The sequence below is a fragment of the Amblyraja radiata genome, chromosome 12 (assembly GCF_010909765.2).
Source record: "Amblyraja radiata isolate CabotCenter1 chromosome 12, sAmbRad1.1.pri, whole genome shotgun sequence".
Classification (NCBI taxonomy): Eukaryota; Metazoa; Chordata; class Chondrichthyes; order Rajiformes; family Rajidae; genus Amblyraja; species Amblyraja radiata.
In genome coordinates this window covers 50758854-50779422 of record NC_045967.1, presented here as the reverse complement: position 1 = coordinate 50779422, position 20569 = coordinate 50758854, and the positions used below count along the sequence as shown (strand labels likewise).

At 44.9% G+C, this 20569-nt stretch overlaps 1 protein-coding gene across 4 annotated transcripts in view; it reads left to right on the top strand.

The window, feature by feature from the left end:
• The window catches only part of gria3 (glutamate ionotropic receptor AMPA type subunit 3), a 310941-nt gene that overhangs the window by 157199 nt on the left and 133173 nt on the right, over positions 1–20569 (top strand). For all 4 annotated transcript variants that reach the window (XM_033030754.1, XM_033030753.1, XM_033030751.1 and 1 more), the window contains exon 7: positions 9529–9696. In XM_033030754.1, coding sequence (XP_032886645.1) covers positions 9529–9696 — 168 coding nt within the window. The remainder of the gene's footprint in view (positions 1–9528; positions 9697–20569) is intronic.

Genomic DNA, 20569 nt, shown 5'->3' with positions numbered 1-20569 from the left:
TCCCACTTATGTGTCCTTGGCACGCAAATTACGCGACCTCGTGGTCGCGTTGAGCCGCGACGGTCCCGCGAAGGTCGGGCGCGATTTAAGGCGTACGCACAGTCGTCTGGAGCGCGTGACGTCATTTGAAGATGGACACAAAGCTGGAATAACTCAGCGGGACCGGCAGCATCTCTGGAGAGAAGCAATGGGTGATGTTTCGTGTCGAGACTCTTCTTCAGTCTGAAAAGAAGGGTCTTGACCCGAAACGTTGTCCATTGCTTCTCTCCAGAGATGCTGCCGGTCTCGCTGAGTTACTCCAGCATTTTGTGTCCATCTTCAATTTTCTTGGCCCTGCTCTGGGATAGAAGTGGGGGCGGATCTGGACCGCAACGGCCGTGAGCCCCAGGCCGAGCTCGGCGATCGTTTGCCTGCTTCTGCTGCTGTTGGAGGTGAGACGTTGCGTCGCGCCAGGGTCTTGGGCCTTTCCCACTTTGGCCGTCAGTTACGCGACAGGCCGTTGGCGCGCGAAGATTTCGTTCACTACAAAAATTTCGGAGCCTATGTCGCGCACAACTACATACCCCTTCGCGCTTCTAAGTGGGACCTGCCCCGCGCGGCCATATACGAAGCCTGTGCGTCTCAACGCGACCACGAGGTCGCGTAATTTGCGTGCCAAGGACACGTAAGTGGGACAGGCCCTTTAATATTATCCTTTTCTATATGTCCATTGTTATCTGATTGAGCTGAAGATTGCCCTAACCCCACAGTGTTTCCCAAGCATTTATTGTCGTGAGTTTCTCAGTGGGTTATTTCCTTTACAAAAGATGTTCAGCTGGTAGAGTTGCTGCCTCTCAGCGCCAGATACGTAACTGAAGTGTTCAATAGCCTGATGCTCGCTGTTTCTGAACCCGCACTTTTGTGTTTCTTTTATCATCGTTACTTTTGTGCATAGAAACATAGAAACATAGAAACATAGAAACATAGAAACATAGAAAATAGGTGCAGGAGTAGGCCATTCGGCCCTTCGAGCCTGCACCGCCATTCAATATGATCATGGCTGATCATCCAACTCAGTATCCTGTACCTGCCTTCTCTCCATACCCCCGATCCCTTTAGCCACAAGGGCCACATCTAACTCCCTTCTTTCATTCGTTGTTCTTTATCTCTCCACATCACCGTCTATATCTCTTGTTTCCCTTATCCCTAACCAGTCTGACGAAGGGTCTTGACCCAAAACATCATTCAGAGATGCGTACCTGTCCCGCTGAGTTACTCTAGCTTTTTGTGTCTATCTTCGGTTTAAACCAGCATCCGCAGTTCCTTCCTACACTCAACGGCTTTTGTCCATTGTTAGTAATTTTCACACCATAATCAGCTTTACCGGTTTGTTGTTTTCCCAGGCACATATAAAAGACTTTCTCATTAATTGTTTTTCCTGCTCAATTGATTTTCCAGCGCACACCATTAACGATACAACTCGAGTACCACCCATCCTATATCAATGGTCAAAGGCCATCAGACAATTAATCACCTGGCCTTTAGCACTGATTTATTCTGTATTGGCTAAAACTCCTTCAAGCCTTGAAATGGTTGAAAAATAATGGAAGCATAGATAAATCTCAAACTTCATGGATTTAGATTAGTTTCGTTTAGTTTAGAGATACAGTGCGGAATCAGGCACTTGGGTCCACCGACTCTGTGCCGACCAGTGATCCCCAGCACATTAACACTATCATACAATAAGAACAATTTTTTACATTTATACTAAGCTAATTAACCTACAAACCTGTACGTCTTTGGAGTGCGGGAGGAAATCGAAGTTCTTGGAGGAAAACCCATGCGGCCACGGGGAGAACGTACAAACACCGTACAGACAATCACCCTTAGCCAGGATCGAACCCGGGTATCTGGCGCTGTAAACATAGAAACATAGAAAATAGGTGCAGGAGTAGGCCATTCGGCCCTTCGAGCTTGCACCGCCATTCAATATGATCATGGCTGATCATCCAACTCAGTATCCTGTACCTGCCTTCTCTCCATACCCCCTGATCCCTTTAGCCACAAGGGCCACACCTAACTCCCTCTTAAATATAGCCAATGAACTGGCCTCAACTACCTTCTGTGGCAGAGAGTTCCAGAGATTCACCACTCTCTGTGTGAAAAATGTTTTTCTCATCTCGGTCCTAAAGGATTTCCCCTTTATCTTTAAACTGTGACCCCTTGTCTTGGACTTCCCCAACATCGGGATCAATCTTCCTGCATCTAGCCAGTCCAACCCCTTAAGAATTTTGTACGTTTCTATAAGATCCCCCATCAATCTTCTAAATTCTAGCGAGTACAAGCCGAGTCTATCCAGTCTTTCTTCATATGAAAGTGCTGTAAGGCAGCAACTTTACCGCTGCGCTACCATGCAGCCCACACAACAACGACATACAGGATTTTAGGTTACTTGACTTCGTAAATAATGCATCAGTTTCTATTGGCGACACTGCATTGTCAAGTGGGACAATGTAGAACATGTCTGAATGGGCGGCACGGTATAGCTGTTGCCTTACAGCGCCAGAGACCCGTGTTCGATCCCGACTATGGGTGCTGACTGTGTGGAGTTTGTACGTTCTCGCCGTGACCTGTGTGGGTTTTCTCCGGATGCTCCGGTTTCCTCCCACACACCAAAAACGTGCAGGTTTGTAGGTTAATTTTCCTTGGTAACATTGTAAATTGTCCCTTCTGTGATAGGATATCATTAATATGCGGGGACCACTGGTCGGCATGGACTCGGTGGGCCGAAGGGCCTGTTTCTGTGCTGTATCTCTAAACTAAACTAAACAAAATCAATGGTTGGCGAGCACTCGGTGGGTCATAAGGTCAGAGGGGATAGGAGTAGAATTAGGCCATTCGGCCCATCAAGTCGACTCCGCCATTCAATCATGACCGATCTATCTCTCCCTCCTGACCCCATTCTCCTGCCTTCTCCTCATAATCCCTGACACCTGTACTAATCAAACATCTGTCCATCTCTGCCATAAAAAATATCCACTGACTTGGCCTCCACAGCCTTCTGGGCCTGTTTCCATGCTGTATATCTAAACTTTAAACTAAACTAAACTCATTATAAAAGGCATTAGTTCACTTACCCATGGACAGTCTGAAGAAGGTTCCCAACCCGAAACATCACCCATCCTTTTTCTCCAGAGATGCTGCCTGACTCACTGAGGTCCCCCAGCACTTTGTATCGCTCTGATCTCCCCAGTCAGGTTGTGGAGATCCAGCACCAGGCTGCGGGCAACCTTTCCAAATGACTGATGGAAATTGTGTAGGAAGGAACTGCAGATGCTGGTTTACACCCAAGATAGACATAGAAACATAGAAACATAGAAAATAAGTGCCAGCACCGCCATTCAATATGATCATGGCAGATCATCCGAAATCAGTACCCCATTCCTGCATATTCCTTGATTCCGTTAGCTCTAAGAGCTAAATCTAACTCTCTCTTGAAAACATCCAGTGAATTGGCCTCCACTGCCTTCTGTGGCAGAGAATTGCACAGATTCACAAAGGAGCTGGTGACGTTTCGGGTGGAGACCCTTCCTCAGACTGAGAGTCAGGGGAGAGGGAAACAAGAGATATGACAAGTTACAGAGAACAAATGGATGAAAGTTATGCAAAAGAAGAAATGAAATCCAGTAACAATGATGAAGGAAAGGTAGAACATTGGACCATTGTGGGCTCCACCCATCCTCGATCATCGTTGCTGGCTTTTATTTCATCCTTTGCATATCCTTCACCTTCCTCTCAGCTTCTTCTTCTTCTTCTTCTTTGTGTGTCCATCTTGTTACAAACGTTGGCCTCGCTGCCATCGTCCGTCCTGAAAAGGACGCAAGCTTCCGGCGACAATCTGTGGGAGCCATCACTTGTTGCAATAAATGATGGTGGTAGCAGAATTAGCTCAGGATACTTCCAGTTTCCAGACCCCCCGTGAAGTGGACGCTTCCGCTATGGGTCCTCCTCTCAACTAACAATGTTCCATTCTACATTTCCTTGAGAATTGTCTCATTTGATCTGTGTTTTCACACCTTACCCTTCCATATATCTATGTCTCCCTCTCCCCTGAGTCTGAAGAAGGATAATGACCCGAAAAGACACCCATTCCTTCTCTCCAGAGATGCAGCCTCTCCCGCTGAATTACTCCAGCATTTTGTATCTTTCTTCGGTGTAAACCAGCACCTGCTGTTCCTTACTACACTTGACTTGACTTGACTTGACTTGCTACACATCTTTCATTCACTTGTACCATGTTGCTTCTAAATCACTCGTTTCCCTCTCCCCTGATTCTCAGTCTGAAGAAGGGTCTCAACCCGAAACGTCACCTATTCCTTTTCTCCAGAGACGCTGCCTGACCCGCTGAGTTACTCCAGCTTTTTGTGTCTATCTTGGCTGAAGGAAATTGTCTACTCTTGCACCTTCTGTTCAAAGAGGCCCTAATTCCACACACTGCATCCAAACGCTCAACCTTAATCCCTTTTATTTATCATAATAGTCTGTTCCAGTGAAGAGAAATTTGTCATAAATTTGTCTATTAAAGATATCTTGCAATGACTGATCTGAACAGTGAAAAGCGCAATTGCATTAACATCATAAACTGAATACAATACCAGCACTCATTCAAGAGTTTAAGCTCCCTATAATACAACTAGTCATTCAAGAGATTGTTGGTTGTTTCTGAGTTTTTGCATTTGAATGGGTGAAATGACATGGTGTAAATCAGAAGACAGGGCAGCCAAAAGGAAAGTGTTTGCAGATGCCTATATTACAGAATGCCGTTCCACAATTTCCACATCCATAAAGAAAATCACCAGCGTAAAAAACTAGATTATGTAAATATACCCAGTAATAATGTCCTCACACAACTGTGCAGTAGCTCGTTTGGTTGAGAGCAAACACAGTCAGTTAAAACTAAGTGAAAAAAGCCGTTTGTTGGCTTGGAAATTATCATTGAATATTGCACTGCCTGATGAGAATATTTCCTTTGTTTACTCCAGATGTAACAGTGTACTATGCATTTCCCATAGCATTGCAGTGCACCGTTGAGGACTGCTCAGTGGTGCAGCGTTTCCAGCTGCTGCCTCACGGCGCCAGTGTCCTGGGTTCGATCCAGACCTTGTGGAGTTCGCACGTTCTCCCTGTGGCCCTGTAGGTTTCCTCTGGGTGCTCTGGTTTCTTCCCACATCCCAAAGCCATGCGGGGTTTGTAGGTTAATTGGTGTGTGTGTGTGTGTGTGTGTGTGTGTGTGTGTGTGTGTGTGTGTGTGTGTGTGTGTGTGTGTGTGTGTGTGTGTGTGTGTGTGTGTGTGTGTGTGTGTGTGTGTGTGTGTGTTAGATGAGAAAGTGGGATAGCCTACAACTGATATAAACAGTGGTAGCTGCTCAGAGTGGACTTGGTGGGCCGAAGGGCCTATTTCCATGCTGTATCGGCTGTGTGCATGTTGGCAGCATAGAGGCACAGCGGTAGAATTGCTGCCTTACAGCACCAGAGACCCGGGTTCGAACCTGGCTACAGCTGCTGTCTGTATGGAGTTTATACGTTCTCCCCGTGACCTGTGTGTGTTATCTCCGGTTGCTTCGGTTTCTTCCCATACTCCAAAGATGTGCAGGTTTGTAGGTTAATTGGCTTCGGTAAAATTGTAAATTGTCCCTAGTGTGCAGGATTGAGTTGATGTACGGGGATCGCTGGTCAGCGCAGACTTGGTGGGCCGAAGGGACCATTCTGGGCTGTATTTTTACACAAAACTAAACTAAACTCTAAAGTCTGAAACACCAAAGGCAAGGAACTAAATGATTCCAAAGCGATGAAATGTTAGAATTTTATTTTTGAAACAACAGATGCGTATCTATCACCTAGGGTTACATTGATTGATTATCACATTCTGTTCCCTCCACTTTATATTTGTGCTTCTTTATATTGCCTTTGATCTTTTACTAATGCAACAAAATTGTTGGGTCAACATGTGGCCTATTGATGTAACCATTAAAATTACTCCTCTGAGCCTTATGTCCAATTTGATCAACCATCCAATCTGCAGCATCTGTAGAGTGAATGTATAGGTGATGTTTTCATAAGTTCATAAGTGATAGGAGCAGAATTAGGCCAATCGGCCCATCAAGTCTACTCCGCCGTTCAATCATGGCTGATCTATCTCTCCCTCCTAACCCCATCCTCCTGCCTTCTCCCCATAAACTCTGACACCTGTACTAGTCTGGATCCTTCTTCAAACCGATTGTAGTAGTCTACTCATGGCTAACACCTTCTAATCCAGGCAGCATTCTGGTAAGGAATGATTAGGAAAAGGGGAGATGCAACGAGACCTGGGTGTCATGGTACACCAGTCATTGAAAGTAGGCATGCAGGTGCAGCAGGCAGTGAAGAAAGCGTTAGCATTCATAGCAAAAGATTTGAGTACAGGAGCAGGGAGGTTCTACTGCAGTTGTACAGGGTCTTGGTGAGACCACACCTGGAGTATTGCGCACAGTTTTGGTCTCCTAATCTGAGGAAAGACATTCTTGCCGTAGAGGGAGTACAGAGAAGGGTCACCAGACTGATTCCTGGGATGTCAGGACTTTCATATGAAGAAAGACTGGATAGACCCGGCTTGTACTCACTAGAATTTAGAAGATTGAGGGGGGGATCTTATAGAAACATACAAAATTCTTAAGGGGTTGGACAGGCTAGATGCAGGAAGATTGTTCCCAATGTTGGGGAAGTCCAGAACAAGGGGTCACAGTTTAAGGATAAGGGGGAATTCTTTTTAGGACCAAGATGAGAAAATCATTTTTCAATCCAATCCAATCCAACTTTATTTGTTAAGCACTTTAAAACAACCAATGTTGACCAAAGTGCTGTACAGAAGAATAAACAAGACATCATAAACAGACAACATAACAGCTCACATGAGGCGCAAAAATTACATATGGAATACAACAATAAATTAAAAGACATAAAACATGAGTAAAAATAATAGCCACGCAATAAAAGCAATCAAAATAAGAAATTAAATCAAGTAAATAAAGTCGACATCTTACTGGGTATCAAAGGCCACGGAGAAGAGATGGGTTTTAAGAAGTGATTTATAAACAGACAGAGAAGAGGCCTGTTTAATGTGGAGAGGCAGATCGTTCCATAATTTGGGTGCCGACACAGCAAAGGCACGGTCCCCTCTGAGCTTCCGCTTAGTTTTAGGCCCACTCAGGAGCAGCTGATTATCTGACCTGAGAGAGCGGGCGGGTGTATAAGGGTGTAGAAGCTCAGATAGGTAGGGCGGGGCAAGACCATTCAGGGATTTAAAAGCAAATAAAAGAATTTTAAAATTTTAAGATTTTCACACAGAGAGTGGTGAATCTCTGGAATTCTCTGCCACAGAAGGTAGTTGAGGCCAGTTGATTGGCTATATTTAAGAGGGAGTTAGATGTGGCCCTTGTGGCTAAAGGGATCAGGGGGTATGGAGAGAAGGCAGGTACAGGATACTGAGTTGGATGATCAGCCATGATCATATTGAATGGCGGTGCAGGCTCGAAGGGCCAAATGGCCTACTCCTGCTCCTATTTTCTATGTTTCTATGTCGTCCAACCTCCGCAGTTTTGGGGACAGAGCCTTCTCCAGGGCAGCTCCCAGGCTCTGGAACTCCCTCCCCCAACTGATCCGCAATTCCGTGTCCCTCACCATCTTCCAGTCCCGCCTCAAGACCCATCTCTTCACCTCTGCCTATCCTTAGCCCCACGTCCCCGTCCCTTTTCATCTGTGCATTAATTGCCTCATACTGTGTTTTGTATTGAATTCTGTCTTTACTTTATGTACTAGTCATGTCTCTACTATTTATTTCATTCCCCTTACATGTTTTTCCTCTACATGCTCAATTTTTGTAAGGTGTCCTTGAGACTCTTGAAAGGCGCCCATAAATAAAATGTATTATTATTATTATTATTATTATTATTATTAAACCTCTTCTGCACCCTCTCCAATAGCTCTTTCTCGTATTAGCAGCAAATGCACCAAATCAAAATAATGTGAAAGTGCTGACATGCATAATTTGAATCCTGGCTTCAAAGGAAGCATTAATGAGGTGTGAAATGGTATGGGTATGCAGTTCTTCCGTAAATGTGTGGAGGGATTTTTGTCGATTACAAAATTAATGCTTTCCACTGCTACTATCATTGTGACCGCAACTCTTAGTAAGCTAAATTCGCAGGAGGGTTTTTTTTAATTCTCCTTCCTTTGTCATTGTCATTATTGTGTGGCACGGTGGCGCAGCGGTAGAGTTGCAGCCTTACAGCGCTTACAGCGCTTGAGACCCCGGTTCGATCCCGACTACGGGTGCTGTCTGTACGGAGTTTATACGTACATTCTCCCCGGGTTTTCTCCGAGACCTTTGGTTTCCTCCCACACTCCAAAGACATACAGGTTTGCAGTTAATTGGCTGGTATAAGTGTAAATTGTAAATTGTCCTTAGTGTGTGTAGGATAGTGTTTTTTATGCCCCTGTCCCACTTAGGAAACCTGAATGGAAACCTCTGGAGACTTTGCGCCCCACCCAAGGTTTCTGTGCGGTTTCCGGAGGTTGCAGGTGGTTGCCGGAGGTTGCAGGTAGTGGAAGCAGGTAGGGAGACTGACAAAAACCTCCGGGAACCGCACGGAAACCTTGGGTGGGGCGCAAAGTCTCCAGAGGTTTCCGTTCAGGTTTCCTAAGTGGGACAGGGGCATAAATGTGCGGGGGTCGCCGGTCGGTACGGACCCGGTGGGCGGAAGGAAGCGCCTGTTTCCGCGCCACATCGGTAAATTAAACGAAATTAATTATCTCCTCTTCCCACTGTTACTGCATGCTCTATAAATTTGATAATTGTGGCAGGCAATCCCCTAGGTGACCAATGATGCCATTAGGTGATCTCTCTACGTCCGTGCCCGGGTGCGGATGGAAAGGGAATACGCCCTGTCTACGGGCACCCTGAGGGAGTTCCGGGACCGCTGGGCACCGAGGGGGGTTGAATGTATCTTTGACAAGGATTGCAATATAATTGTTTAGCAGTTGCTTAGCATATTTGTTCGTCTTGTATTATGGTGGTGTTTTGTTTTATTGTATTGTCATTAAAAAATGTTTTTTTTAATTGTATTTTTGATTTTAAAAAAAAAAAAGCTAAAAAAAAAAATAAATAAAAAAAAAATTAGGTGATCTCTCAAAACAAGAAATTAATTTACATCAACCTATTATGATGCTGCAATTTCTTGCCCCCAACTATAACTCATGAAGCTCTTTGGCCAAGAAACTAATCCAATAATCAGCGGATTGTGCTATTTTGAATATTGATATTTGCGGAATAGCTGACATTGTCCAGTGCAAAAGGCTTGGTGTGTTTTACATTGATGTGGTGACTCTTTGCATACCGTGGTTCATGTCCGCAAAACAAAGAATTTAATTGTGACTTGTCACGTGTAACAATAAAGTATTCATTCATTAATTCATTCGTTCATTAAAAATAGATACCAATTTGTTTTCCTTCAGTTTACTGCTGCCTTGACATACGACGGGATATTCGTCATCGCGGACGCTTTTCGTTATCTACGGAAACAGCGGATCGATATCTCAAGAAGAGTAACTACTGGAGACTGTTTAGCCAACCCTGCCGTACCTTGGAGTCAAGGAATTGATATAGAACGAGCTTTGAAGCAGGTACGCAGAATTATTCTTCCATTGGATAAAACACGGCAATAAATATAGAAACAGAAGGACACAAAGTGCTAGAGTAACTCAACAGACCAGGCAGCATCTCTGGAGAACATGAATAGGTGACATTTCATGTCAGTCCCTTCTTCAGTCCCAACCCAAAACGTCACCTGTCCACGTTCTCCAGAGATGCTGCCCAACCCACATTGTGCCCTTTTGTGTAAACCAGCATCTGCAGTTCCTTGTTTCCACCAGTAAACATCTACAAGCAATTAATATATATTTAAATAGTTGATAAGAAGCTTATCTTTTAATTAGAACATCTTTAATTGATAAATTAACTTCAACAACATATTTTGGAGGGTTATGGACCAAGCGCAGGCAAGTGGGACTAGGGTTAGCTAGGACATTCATACAGTAACCAAGCGTAGGCTTGGCGATCGTTTCGCCGAACACCTCCGCTCGGTCCGCATTAACCAACCTGACCTCCCGGTGGCTCAGCACTTCAACCCCCCCTCCCATTACGTATCCGACCTCTCTGTCCTGGGCCTCCTCCACGGCCAGAGTGAGCAACACCGGAAATTGGAGGAACAGCACCTCATATTCCGCTTGGGGAGTCTGCATCCTGGTGGCATGAACATTGAATTCTCCCAATTCTGTTAGCCCTTGCTGTCTCCTCCCCTTCTTATCTCTCCCTCAGCCCTCGGGCTCCTCCTCCTCCTTTTTCCTTTCTTCTCCCCGCCTCCCCCCACCCCACATCAGTCTGAAGAAGGGTTTTGGCCCGAAACGTTGCCTATTTCCTTCGCTCCATAGATGCTGCTGCACCCGCTGAGTTTCTCCAGCACTTTTGTATACCTTAGCTGGGACATTGTTGGCCGGTGTGGGCGTGTTGGGCCGAAGGGCGTGTTTCCACACTGTATTAATCTATAACTCTATGACTCTATTTCCAAGACTTAACTAAATTTAAGCCCATATAATTGTCTTAAGGGAAGGTAATCATTCCAATGTAGAAACAAAGAACTACAGATGCTGGCTGACAACAGAAGTCACTGAGTGCTGGAGTAGCTGAGTGGATCAGGCAGTATCTTAGGAGGACATGGTCAGGCGATGTTTTGGATCGAGACTCTGCAGTTTGAAGAAGGTTGCTGACCCAAAATGTTGCCAATAAGGTCATAAGGTCATGCGATAGGAGTAGAATTAGATCATTCGGCCCATCAAGTCTACTCCACCATTCAATCATGGCTGATCTATCTCTCCCTCCTAACCTAATTCTCCTGCCTTCTCCCCATAACATCTGACACCTGTACTGTCCGTTCTCCTGAGGTGCTGCTTGACCCACTGAGCTACTCCAGCACTCTGTGTCTTCTGCTGTCATCCTAATGATTGTCTTCCCTTGATTTACGGACGACAAAATTAATAGCAAGAATTTTTTTTCCATTCAGAATTTTTGCAGCTTAAGTGGACGTTCATTACATTCATGACTCAACTCTAATTATGTGGGCTATACTTATGTAGGTCGAGCTGGAAAAATAACTGTATGATAATGGCACACTGTGAATTATGTTGTGAGTTAGGAGTTTCCTTGACCTAAAAATTGGAGAATTTAATGTTCCTACTGTTGGGTTGTAAGCTACTCAAATGCAATATGGGGTTCTTTCTGCAGAAAGTGGCGAGTGCCTTGAACAAGCTGCCAGTGGGGGCAGATACAATAGTAGAATTTAAGAGGCTTTTAGATTGCTTGAACTTCAGAGTTACAATATGGAGTGCCTGGAAATCGCTGCCAGGGGTGTCATAGAGTGATACAGCGTGGAAACAGGCCCTTCGGCACAACTTGCCCACACCGGCCAACATGTCCCAGCTACAGTACTCCCACCTGCCCGTGTTTGGCCCATATCCCTCCAAACCTTTCCAGTCCATGTATCTGTCTAACTGTTTCTTAAATAGAAACATAGAAAATAGGTGCAGGAGGAGGCCATTCGGCCCTTCGAGCCAGCACCGCCATTCATTGTGTTCATGGCTGATTGTCCCTTATCAATAACCCGTGCCTGCCTTCTCCCCATATCCCTTGATTCCACTAGCCCAAAGAGCTCTATCTAACTCTCTCTTAAATCCATCCAGTGACCTGGCCTCCACTGCCCTCTGTGGCAGGGAATTCCATAAATTCACAACTCTCTGGGTGAAAAAGTATTTTCTCACCTCAGTCTTAAATGACCTCCCCTTTATTCTAAGACTGTGGCCCCTGGTTCTGGACTCGCCCAACATTGGGAACATTTTTCCTGCATCTAGCTTGTCCAGTCCTTTTATAATTTTATATGTTTCTATAAGATCCCCCTCATCCTTCTAAACTCCAGTGAATACAAACCTAGTCTTTTCAATCTTTCCTCATATGACAGTCCCGCCATCCCAGGGATGAATCTCGTGAACCTACGCTGCACTGCCTCAATCACAAGGATGTCCTTCCTCAAATTAGGAGACCAAAACTGTACACAATCCTCCAGATGTGGTCTCACCTGAGCCCTATACAAATGTTGGGATAGTCCCTGCCTCAACTACCTCCTCTGGCCACTTGTTCCATACACCCACCGACCTCTGTGTGATGGTGGAGGCAGATACTATCGTGGTGTTTTGGAGGTTTTTAACTAGACACATGGTAACTCAAATTTCACTGTACCTTAATTGGTACATGTGACAATAAACTGACCATGAAACCTTGAACCCTTGATTTCCAGGAAATGGAGCAATATGAATCAGGTATAGGCAGTGGAGATTAGTTCATCTTGACATTACTTTTGGCACAGATATTGTGGTTCACAGGGCTCGTTACTGCATTATACTGCGCTTTCTATGGTCCGATAACAATATCAGTCCTCAACCGATGGAATTCCACACAATGACCACATCACACTTCCCCTTCCTCCTTTCCAGTAGCACTTTCACCTTTTCCAAGATAACTTCTTCTTCTCACGTGTGGCGTGCACAGGCTAAAATTGTAGATCAAGGGTAGACATCCAGGCCAGGACAGCATCAGTTACTGGGTGGATTGGCTCCAAGATGTCAAGTCCGGCTATTTCTTTCATAAATACCTCAAGCATCTCAGCCACCATCACAGCGGGGTTTTGCTTGGCAATTTCCCTGCTTTATTCTGAAAGTGTTCAAGCTTCTCCGCTCTAGTTCCGCTGGCATCAGCGGCCGAGCATCACATTATCTTCACATGTGAACCAGGATGATGTGTGCAATCGAGGCAAATTATTCTCAGTTACGAGGATCTTGCCAGAGCTCAAAGGCCTGAGCTGTTGGGAGAGGTTGAGCAGGCTTGGACTTTATTCCATGGAGGGCAGGAGGATGAGGCGTGACCTTTATAGAGGTGCATAAAATAACGTGAGGAATTGTTGGGGTTAATGCTTTTACTCATAGTAGGGGCATCATGATCCAGAGAACATAGGTTTGACGTGAGACGGGGAAAGATTTAATAGTATATTAATATGGAACGAGGAGGTAGTTGAAGTAGGTGCTCTCACAATGTTTAAGAAACATTTCGACGGGTACATGACTGGGAAAGGTTTCGGGGGATATGTGTCAAATTTAAGCAGGTGGGTCTAGTGAAGATGGGACAGGTTGGTCGGCATGGGCAAGTTGGGCCGAAGAGACTGTATCCAAGCTGTACGTCTCTGACCTTATAACACTGCATCTATCAATTTGGGCATCTCTTCCAAATGTCTACTTCAGACGTTCTTCTGCTCCAGATCCTATCTGCAACATTCTTCTGTTGGCTTTCTACCCATCCTTATCCTTATCCTTCCACACGGAAAGCATGTAGTTCCATGGTTGTAGCAACCAGTTCCATTTTAATCGTTAGAATTATTTATAATAGAAACTGCTAAAAATGAAAAATATTGACTATTTTCGAACGTCCAACAGGACCTGTTTCCACGCTATGGCTCTAATCTGTGGGAGCTAAACCTAATTCATACATAGTGGGCACTTCCAAGGATTTCATTATGTATAATAACCTTGCTAAGAATGAGCAACATTGGAGAACTTTCTGTCAGTCCATAATCCTAAAAATAGGAAGTTAATTACTTCCTTGAAGATGGAGCGGCCCGGTGGCGCAGCGGTAGAGTTGCTGCCTTGCAGCATCAGGGTCCCGGGTTCGATCCTGACCACGGACGCTGTACTGTATAAGGTTCGTACTTTCTCCCTGTGACCTGCGTGGGTTTTCTCCGGGAGCTCCGGTTTCCTCCCACACTCCAAAGACGGTTTCCTCCCACACTCCAGGTTTGTAGGCCAATTGGCTTGGTTGAATTCTGGTCGGCATGGACTCGGTGGGCCGAAGGGCCTGTTTCCACGCTGTATCTCTCTTTCTCTAAACATTTTCAGGCAGAACATCACAAGAAATTTATCGCTGAATATTCAGATCAGAAGCCATAGATCTGAGTGCATTAAAAACATTGTAAACGATTGCCATGAGCTAAATGTTGTTGATATTAAATCTGGAAGAGCTATAAGCCTTAATGTTCACATCATTCCTGAAATTAAACATCTAAAAAAGGATATGCTGAATTTATTTACATCCTTTTATCCTTGAAAGAAATACATTCAGGTTGATACAAAACAAACATTCAAAGTAACGCCATACTGGGAGACCTCAGGTTTTTAATATAGTTCCTTTTGCTATGAATCCATACATTCATGAGCATTACTTCTTTTTTACAGTTCAGTCTATACACAGCCGAGAAAATTTGACATGCAGAGTAATTCTGAAAGTACACTGCATTATTTGTAATTAATTTATGGTAGAGTGGAGGCATGGAGACAACTAAAACAAATTATCTGATGTATTCAGCATAAAGTTGCAATATTCAATCAAAATATGGAAAAAATGACATACGTTACCAGGCAGCAAAACGGTCTCCAGATAATTATGATCAATTTTGAATAAAACTACTTATAATGGTTTTGTCTGCCTACTTCAAAAGTAGCATCCAATTCACCTCTAGCCCATTGCGGACATTGGACTTTGTCAAGCCAGCACCGCCATTCAACATGATCATTGCTGATCATCTAAAATCAGTGCCCTATTCCTGCTTTATCCCCATATCCCTTGATTCCTTTAGCCCTAAGAGCGAAATCTAAATGTCCCTGTCCCACTTAGGAAACCTGAACGGAAACCTCTGGAGACTTTGCGCCCCACCCAAGGTTTCCGTGCGGTTCCCGGAGGTTTTTGTCAGTCTCCCCACCTGCTTCCACTACCTGCAACCTCCGGCAACCACCTGCAACCTCCGGGAACCGCACGGAAACCTTGGGTGGGGCGCAAAGTCTCCAGAGGTTTCCGCTCAGGTTTCCTAAGTGGGACAGGGGCATAAAATTGTGTAGGAAGGAACTGCAGATGCTTGTTTAAACCAAAGATAGATACAAAAAGCTGGAGTAGGACCCTACTCCAAGCAAAAAGTAAGAAGGACCCTTCTTCAAGAAGGGTCTTGATCTGAAATTTCACCTATTCCTTTTCTCCAGATATACTGCCTGACCTGCTGAGTTACTTCAGTTTTTATGACTATCTTTAATGCACTACCCTGCTGAGAACTATATCCTGCACTTTGAATCTACCCTTTTGCACTGTCTATTTTACTTGCGTTTGCCTTGACTGTATTTATGTATAGTATTATCTGACCTGACTTGATATCATGCAAAACTCTTCACTGCACCTCGGTACATGGACAATGCTAAATCGAAAGCTAAAATACAAGGCAATGTATTTTAAAACAAACTCAAAACAAACTCCTGTCTTTCAATGCATAGCTTACCAAAGATTTTGTCTTCGCTTATTAATTCTGGGCCCTTCTTCCTGAAGGTTTTAATACTTTGAGGGAGAAATTCAAGTTTGTCATCAACACTGAACAGCTGTTCGCAACCTTCTCAATGTCATTTCCAACAATCAGTTTCATGGATAGACAGTTTCATGAATTTCATGGAAAAGGGTTTACCAGTAGCTGTAGAAACAAGGAACTTCAGGTGCTGGTTTACCAAAAGAAACACAAAGTGCTGGAGTAACTCAACTGGTCAGGCCACATTGTGGATTCTGAAACGTCATCTGTCCATATTCTCCACAGATGCCACCTGACTTGCTGAGTTGCTCCAGCATTCTGTGTCTTTCTTTGGTGGGTAGTGTATCTTTGTTCCACAGATACTTTTCCTCATCTCATGCCTTATTCTAGTAACCATTATTCATCTGGGATCTGGGACGGACACTAAGCATCATTAAGGACCAGAGATCATGGCCTCAGAATTAAAGGACGTTACTTTAGGAAGGAGATGAGGATGAATTTCTTAAGTTAGTCAGAGGGTGATGAATCTGTAGAATTCATTGCCACAGAAGGCTGTGGAGGCAAAGTCAATGGATATTTTAAGGCAGAGATAGATAGATTCTTGATTTATATGGGTGTCAGAGGTTATGGGGAGAAGGCAGGAGAATGGGGTTAGTAGTGAGATATAGATCAGCCATGATTGAATGACACAGTTCACTTGATGCCCTAATTCTGCTCTTATCACTTATCATCTTGTGAATTAAGCTATCTTGTGTAGATACACATTCTCATACACACACAAACACACATACATATATATACTGTACATCTAAACATCCAATAATGGTGCAAAAATAACAATAACATTCTATGTAATTCAGAACTTAATGGAGATTGTGGTGTCTTTGACAGGCACATTTTGTCTATCTTCAGTATAAACCAGCATCTGCAGTTCCTTTCGACATGAATTGTAATCCAATTGACCAAAGTACCTTGGACTTCATGAGCTCTAACCTTCCAGTCCAGCCTACAGTGTGGACCATGTCTACGACATTGCTAAAGTCGATACAGCCAATGCCCTCATCAATCCTTTTGGTGATCTCTTCGAATAAACTCTACCAGATATGTGAGGCACAATTTTCCCACACACAAAGCCATGCTGACCAAACCTGATAAATCCATGCCGATCCAAATACTAGTAGCTTCTGTATTTACGAAGCCTCTCCAACTACTTGCCCATCTTGCTGGCCTCTAATTCCCTGGCTTGTCCTTGTGGCCCATCTCAAACTGCTTCAATTCGTAGGTTGCTACTTAGTTCAAGGCTGATCAAGAATGGACAATAAATCCAGGACCTGCCGACAGGTTTAATTTTGTTTATTATTGTCGCATGTACCGAATTACAGTGAAAACCTTTTGTTTGCATGACATCCATTCAAAAAAATAGACCATGCACAGCCCATGAGTCACGGAGTCATAGAGTGATACAATGTGGAAACAGGCACAACTTATCCACACTGGCCAACATGTCCCAGCCACACTAGTCCCGCCTGCCCGTGTTTGATCCATGTCTCTCCAAACCTGCCCTATCCATGTACCTGTCTTATTGTTTCTCAAATATTGGGATAGTCCCTGCCTCAACTACCTCCTCTGGCAGCTTGTTCCACACACCCACCACTCTTTGTTTGAAAAAGTTACCCCTCCGATTCCTATTAAATCTTTTCACTCTCACCTCAAACCCATGTCCCCTTGGCCACGAATGGCCAATGAATGAATGAAGTACAAATAATCGGCGAAAGTGTTTATCCTTTTTCAACATCTTCCCCCTGGTTCAAATGTTTTTATATTTGGCATCTTTCTCTCTGCTCCCCGCTTAAATCTTTCCAGTCTACTCATTCTGACGCGCGGTATGTAGAATACTGCAAAGTTCTCTCACATGCTGGTGCCTGTGACCTTGACAGCAGCGTTGCGTAACGAAAAGCAACAAAATAGATTCTCCCACCATGGTAATTACTTCCTCCCACACAAAGCTTTCATTCACACACGAGATGTGGGTGTTTCTGGCAAGGTCATCGTTTCTGTCCCGTTGCTAACTGCTTCTGAGAAGGTGTTGTGTTGTGTGGGGGTCCAGAACTGTGGTGGAGGTTTGACACTTTGCCATTAGGGACGGAGTTACAGGATTAGTTAGTTAGTTTAGCTTATTGTCTCGTGCACCTTGCTTCCATTTCCCACTTACAGAAACGTACAGTGTCGAGTCTCATGGAAATATAATTGATTGGGGAATATCTAGTTAGGTTTAGTTTATTGTCACGTGTACCGAGGTGCAGTGAAAAGCTTTTGTTGCGTGCAAACCAGTCAGCGGAAAGACTATACATGATTACAATCAAGCCAGCCACAGTGTACTTCTTCTTAGGCTCCCCCCCTCCTCTGTCATGGCTGACCATGGGTGTCTCCAGGGTTGGAGGACGCCTGTGCGTGACTTTGTTTAACGTGGAGAGACTGGTGCACAGACAGCCACCACACGGTCATTGACAGATCTGGGTCAGGATCCAGTGGCATGGAATCCAAGACGACCGGAGACCCTTTCCTGCTGCAGCCTTCATCCGCCTTCCCGGCCGTCGTGACGCTCCACTAAGGTCAGCCATCGTCCTCCGCCTGTTCCACCGTTGAGGTCTTGGTTGGATTGCTCTTTGTCAGAGACCTCCCCCTCGACCTTACCACCATGGGTGGCCCTGCCAGGAGCATAGCTCCAGACGGCATCGCTCTCAGGATCTCAGGACCACACAAGCTTCTCCACCACGACAAGGTGACAATCCACGGAGAAGAATGCACGATAAAGGGAATAACGTTTAGTGCAAGGTAAAGTCCGATGAAATATAGTCCGAGGGTCTCCAATGAGGTAGATTGTAGCTCCATAACCACTCCCTAGATGTTGATAGGATGGTTCAGTTGCCTGATAACATTTGGGAAGAAACTGTGCCTGAATCGGGAGGTGTGCGTTTCCACACTTCTGTACCTCTTGCCTGATGGGCGAGGGAGAAGAGGGATTGACTGGGGTGAGACTAGTCCTTGATAATGTCGCTTGGAGCTCTACGCATCCAGGCAGTGTAGACTCTTCCATTAGACTCTAGACCTGTGATTTGCAGATGGTGGAAAGTCTGCCATTGAGTCCCTTGATGCAGAATATATCGTCTCTGGTGCAGAAAGCCCACTAAATATTTCAGTGCTGGTCCTTGACATTGATAATAATAATAATAATAATAATAATAATAATATATCTTTTATTGTCATTGCACGTCAGTGCAACGAGATTTAGTGCAATGAGGATGTAGGGTGAAGATATGGTTGAAGAATCTTTTAAGAGACAATGGAATACTTTGGTGAAGAGGTAGCAGATTCTCCCTGGGTTCTGAACCATAGTGAGTGAATATCTCTCCTCACGCGTATAACATTATTACACCCTGGTTCACCCTCCTACTGGCCCTCTGCTCTCCACGCCTGATGTTTCCAGTTAATCCATCCCATCTAGTTAATTCCACATCCTGTCAAGCTCTCAGGCGGTTCTGCATCAATAGACAATAGACAATAGGTGCAGGAGTAGGCCATTCGGCCCTTCGAGCCAGCACCGCCATTCAATGGGATCATGGCTGATCATCCACAATCAGTACCCCGTTCCTGCCTTCTCCCCGTATCCCCTGACTCTGCTATCTTTAAGAGCCCTATCTAGTTCTCTCTTGAAAGTATCCAGAGAACCGACCACCACCGCCCGCTGAGGCAGAGAATTCCACAGACTCACAACTCTCTGTGTGAAAAAGTGTTTGCTCATCTCTGTACTAAATGCCTTACCCCTTATTCTTAAACTGTGGCCCCTGGTTCTCAACATCGGGAACATGTTTCCTGCCTCTAGCGTGCCAAACCCTTAATAATCTTATATGTTTCAATAAGATATCCTCTCATCCTTCTAAACTCCAGAGTATACAGGCCCAGCCGTTCCATTCTCCCAGCATATGACAGTCCCGCCATCCCGGGAATTAACCTTGTGAACCTACGCTGCACTCCCTCAATAGCAAGAATGTCCTTCCTCAAATTAGGGAACCAAAACTGCACACAATACTCCAGGTGTGGTCTCACTAGGGCCCTGTACAACTGCAGAAGGACCTCTTTGCTCGTATACTCGACTCCGAGGAGACTCCAAGTTAGCTCGGCCACCCCGACGAAGCCTCTCTGCTGGTCTCGGCCGACGGACGAAGCCCCCGGGCTCATTCAACCACCTCCCCTGGACAATATACACAAGTCGCCAGGTTAGGGAGAGTCTTTGATAATATTAGCTGCTTTTGCGAGGTAGAGTGGAGTGTGGTCTGTGCGATGGACTGGGCTACACCCTCCATTCTCTGCCATTTCTTGCAGTCTGGGGCAGAGTTAATCCCAAGCCTAGCGCCGATGCGATCCAACATTATGCTTTCTACAGTGTAGCTGTATTATGTATGGTGCATAATTTAGTACAACTATATTTCAATATTAGAATTAGCATTTTTAGTTAAGTTTAGTTTGGAGATACGGCGAGCAAACAAGACCCTTCAGCCCACCGAGTCCATGCTGACCAGCGATCCCCGCTCACTAACACTATCCTACACACACTAGGGATAATTTACACATACACCAAGCCAATCAACCTACATACCTGTACGTCTTTGGAGTGTGGGAGGAAACCGAATATCACGGAGTAAACTCACGGGGAGAGCGTACAAACTCAGTAAAGACAAGCACCCGTGGTCAGGATCGAACCTGGGTCTCTGGCGCTGCCAGCGCTGTAAGGCAGCAACTCTACCACTGTGCCAACGTGCCAGCCCAATTTTCACATATTTAGAAGCTGAAATGCAATACTAACATTCGCATTTCACAAAATGTTGTCTGTGTTCAAATCTTGACAATGCCAGAACAGGTTAAAGGAGAGAACAACAGACTGGCTGGCATGTGTACAAGTTTTTAATTGCTAGCTACACCACTGTTCGATGATGAGACATGTGGACATATTAACACACCACATGGCCCACCACTAGCATTGTGTTTACCTTACTGAA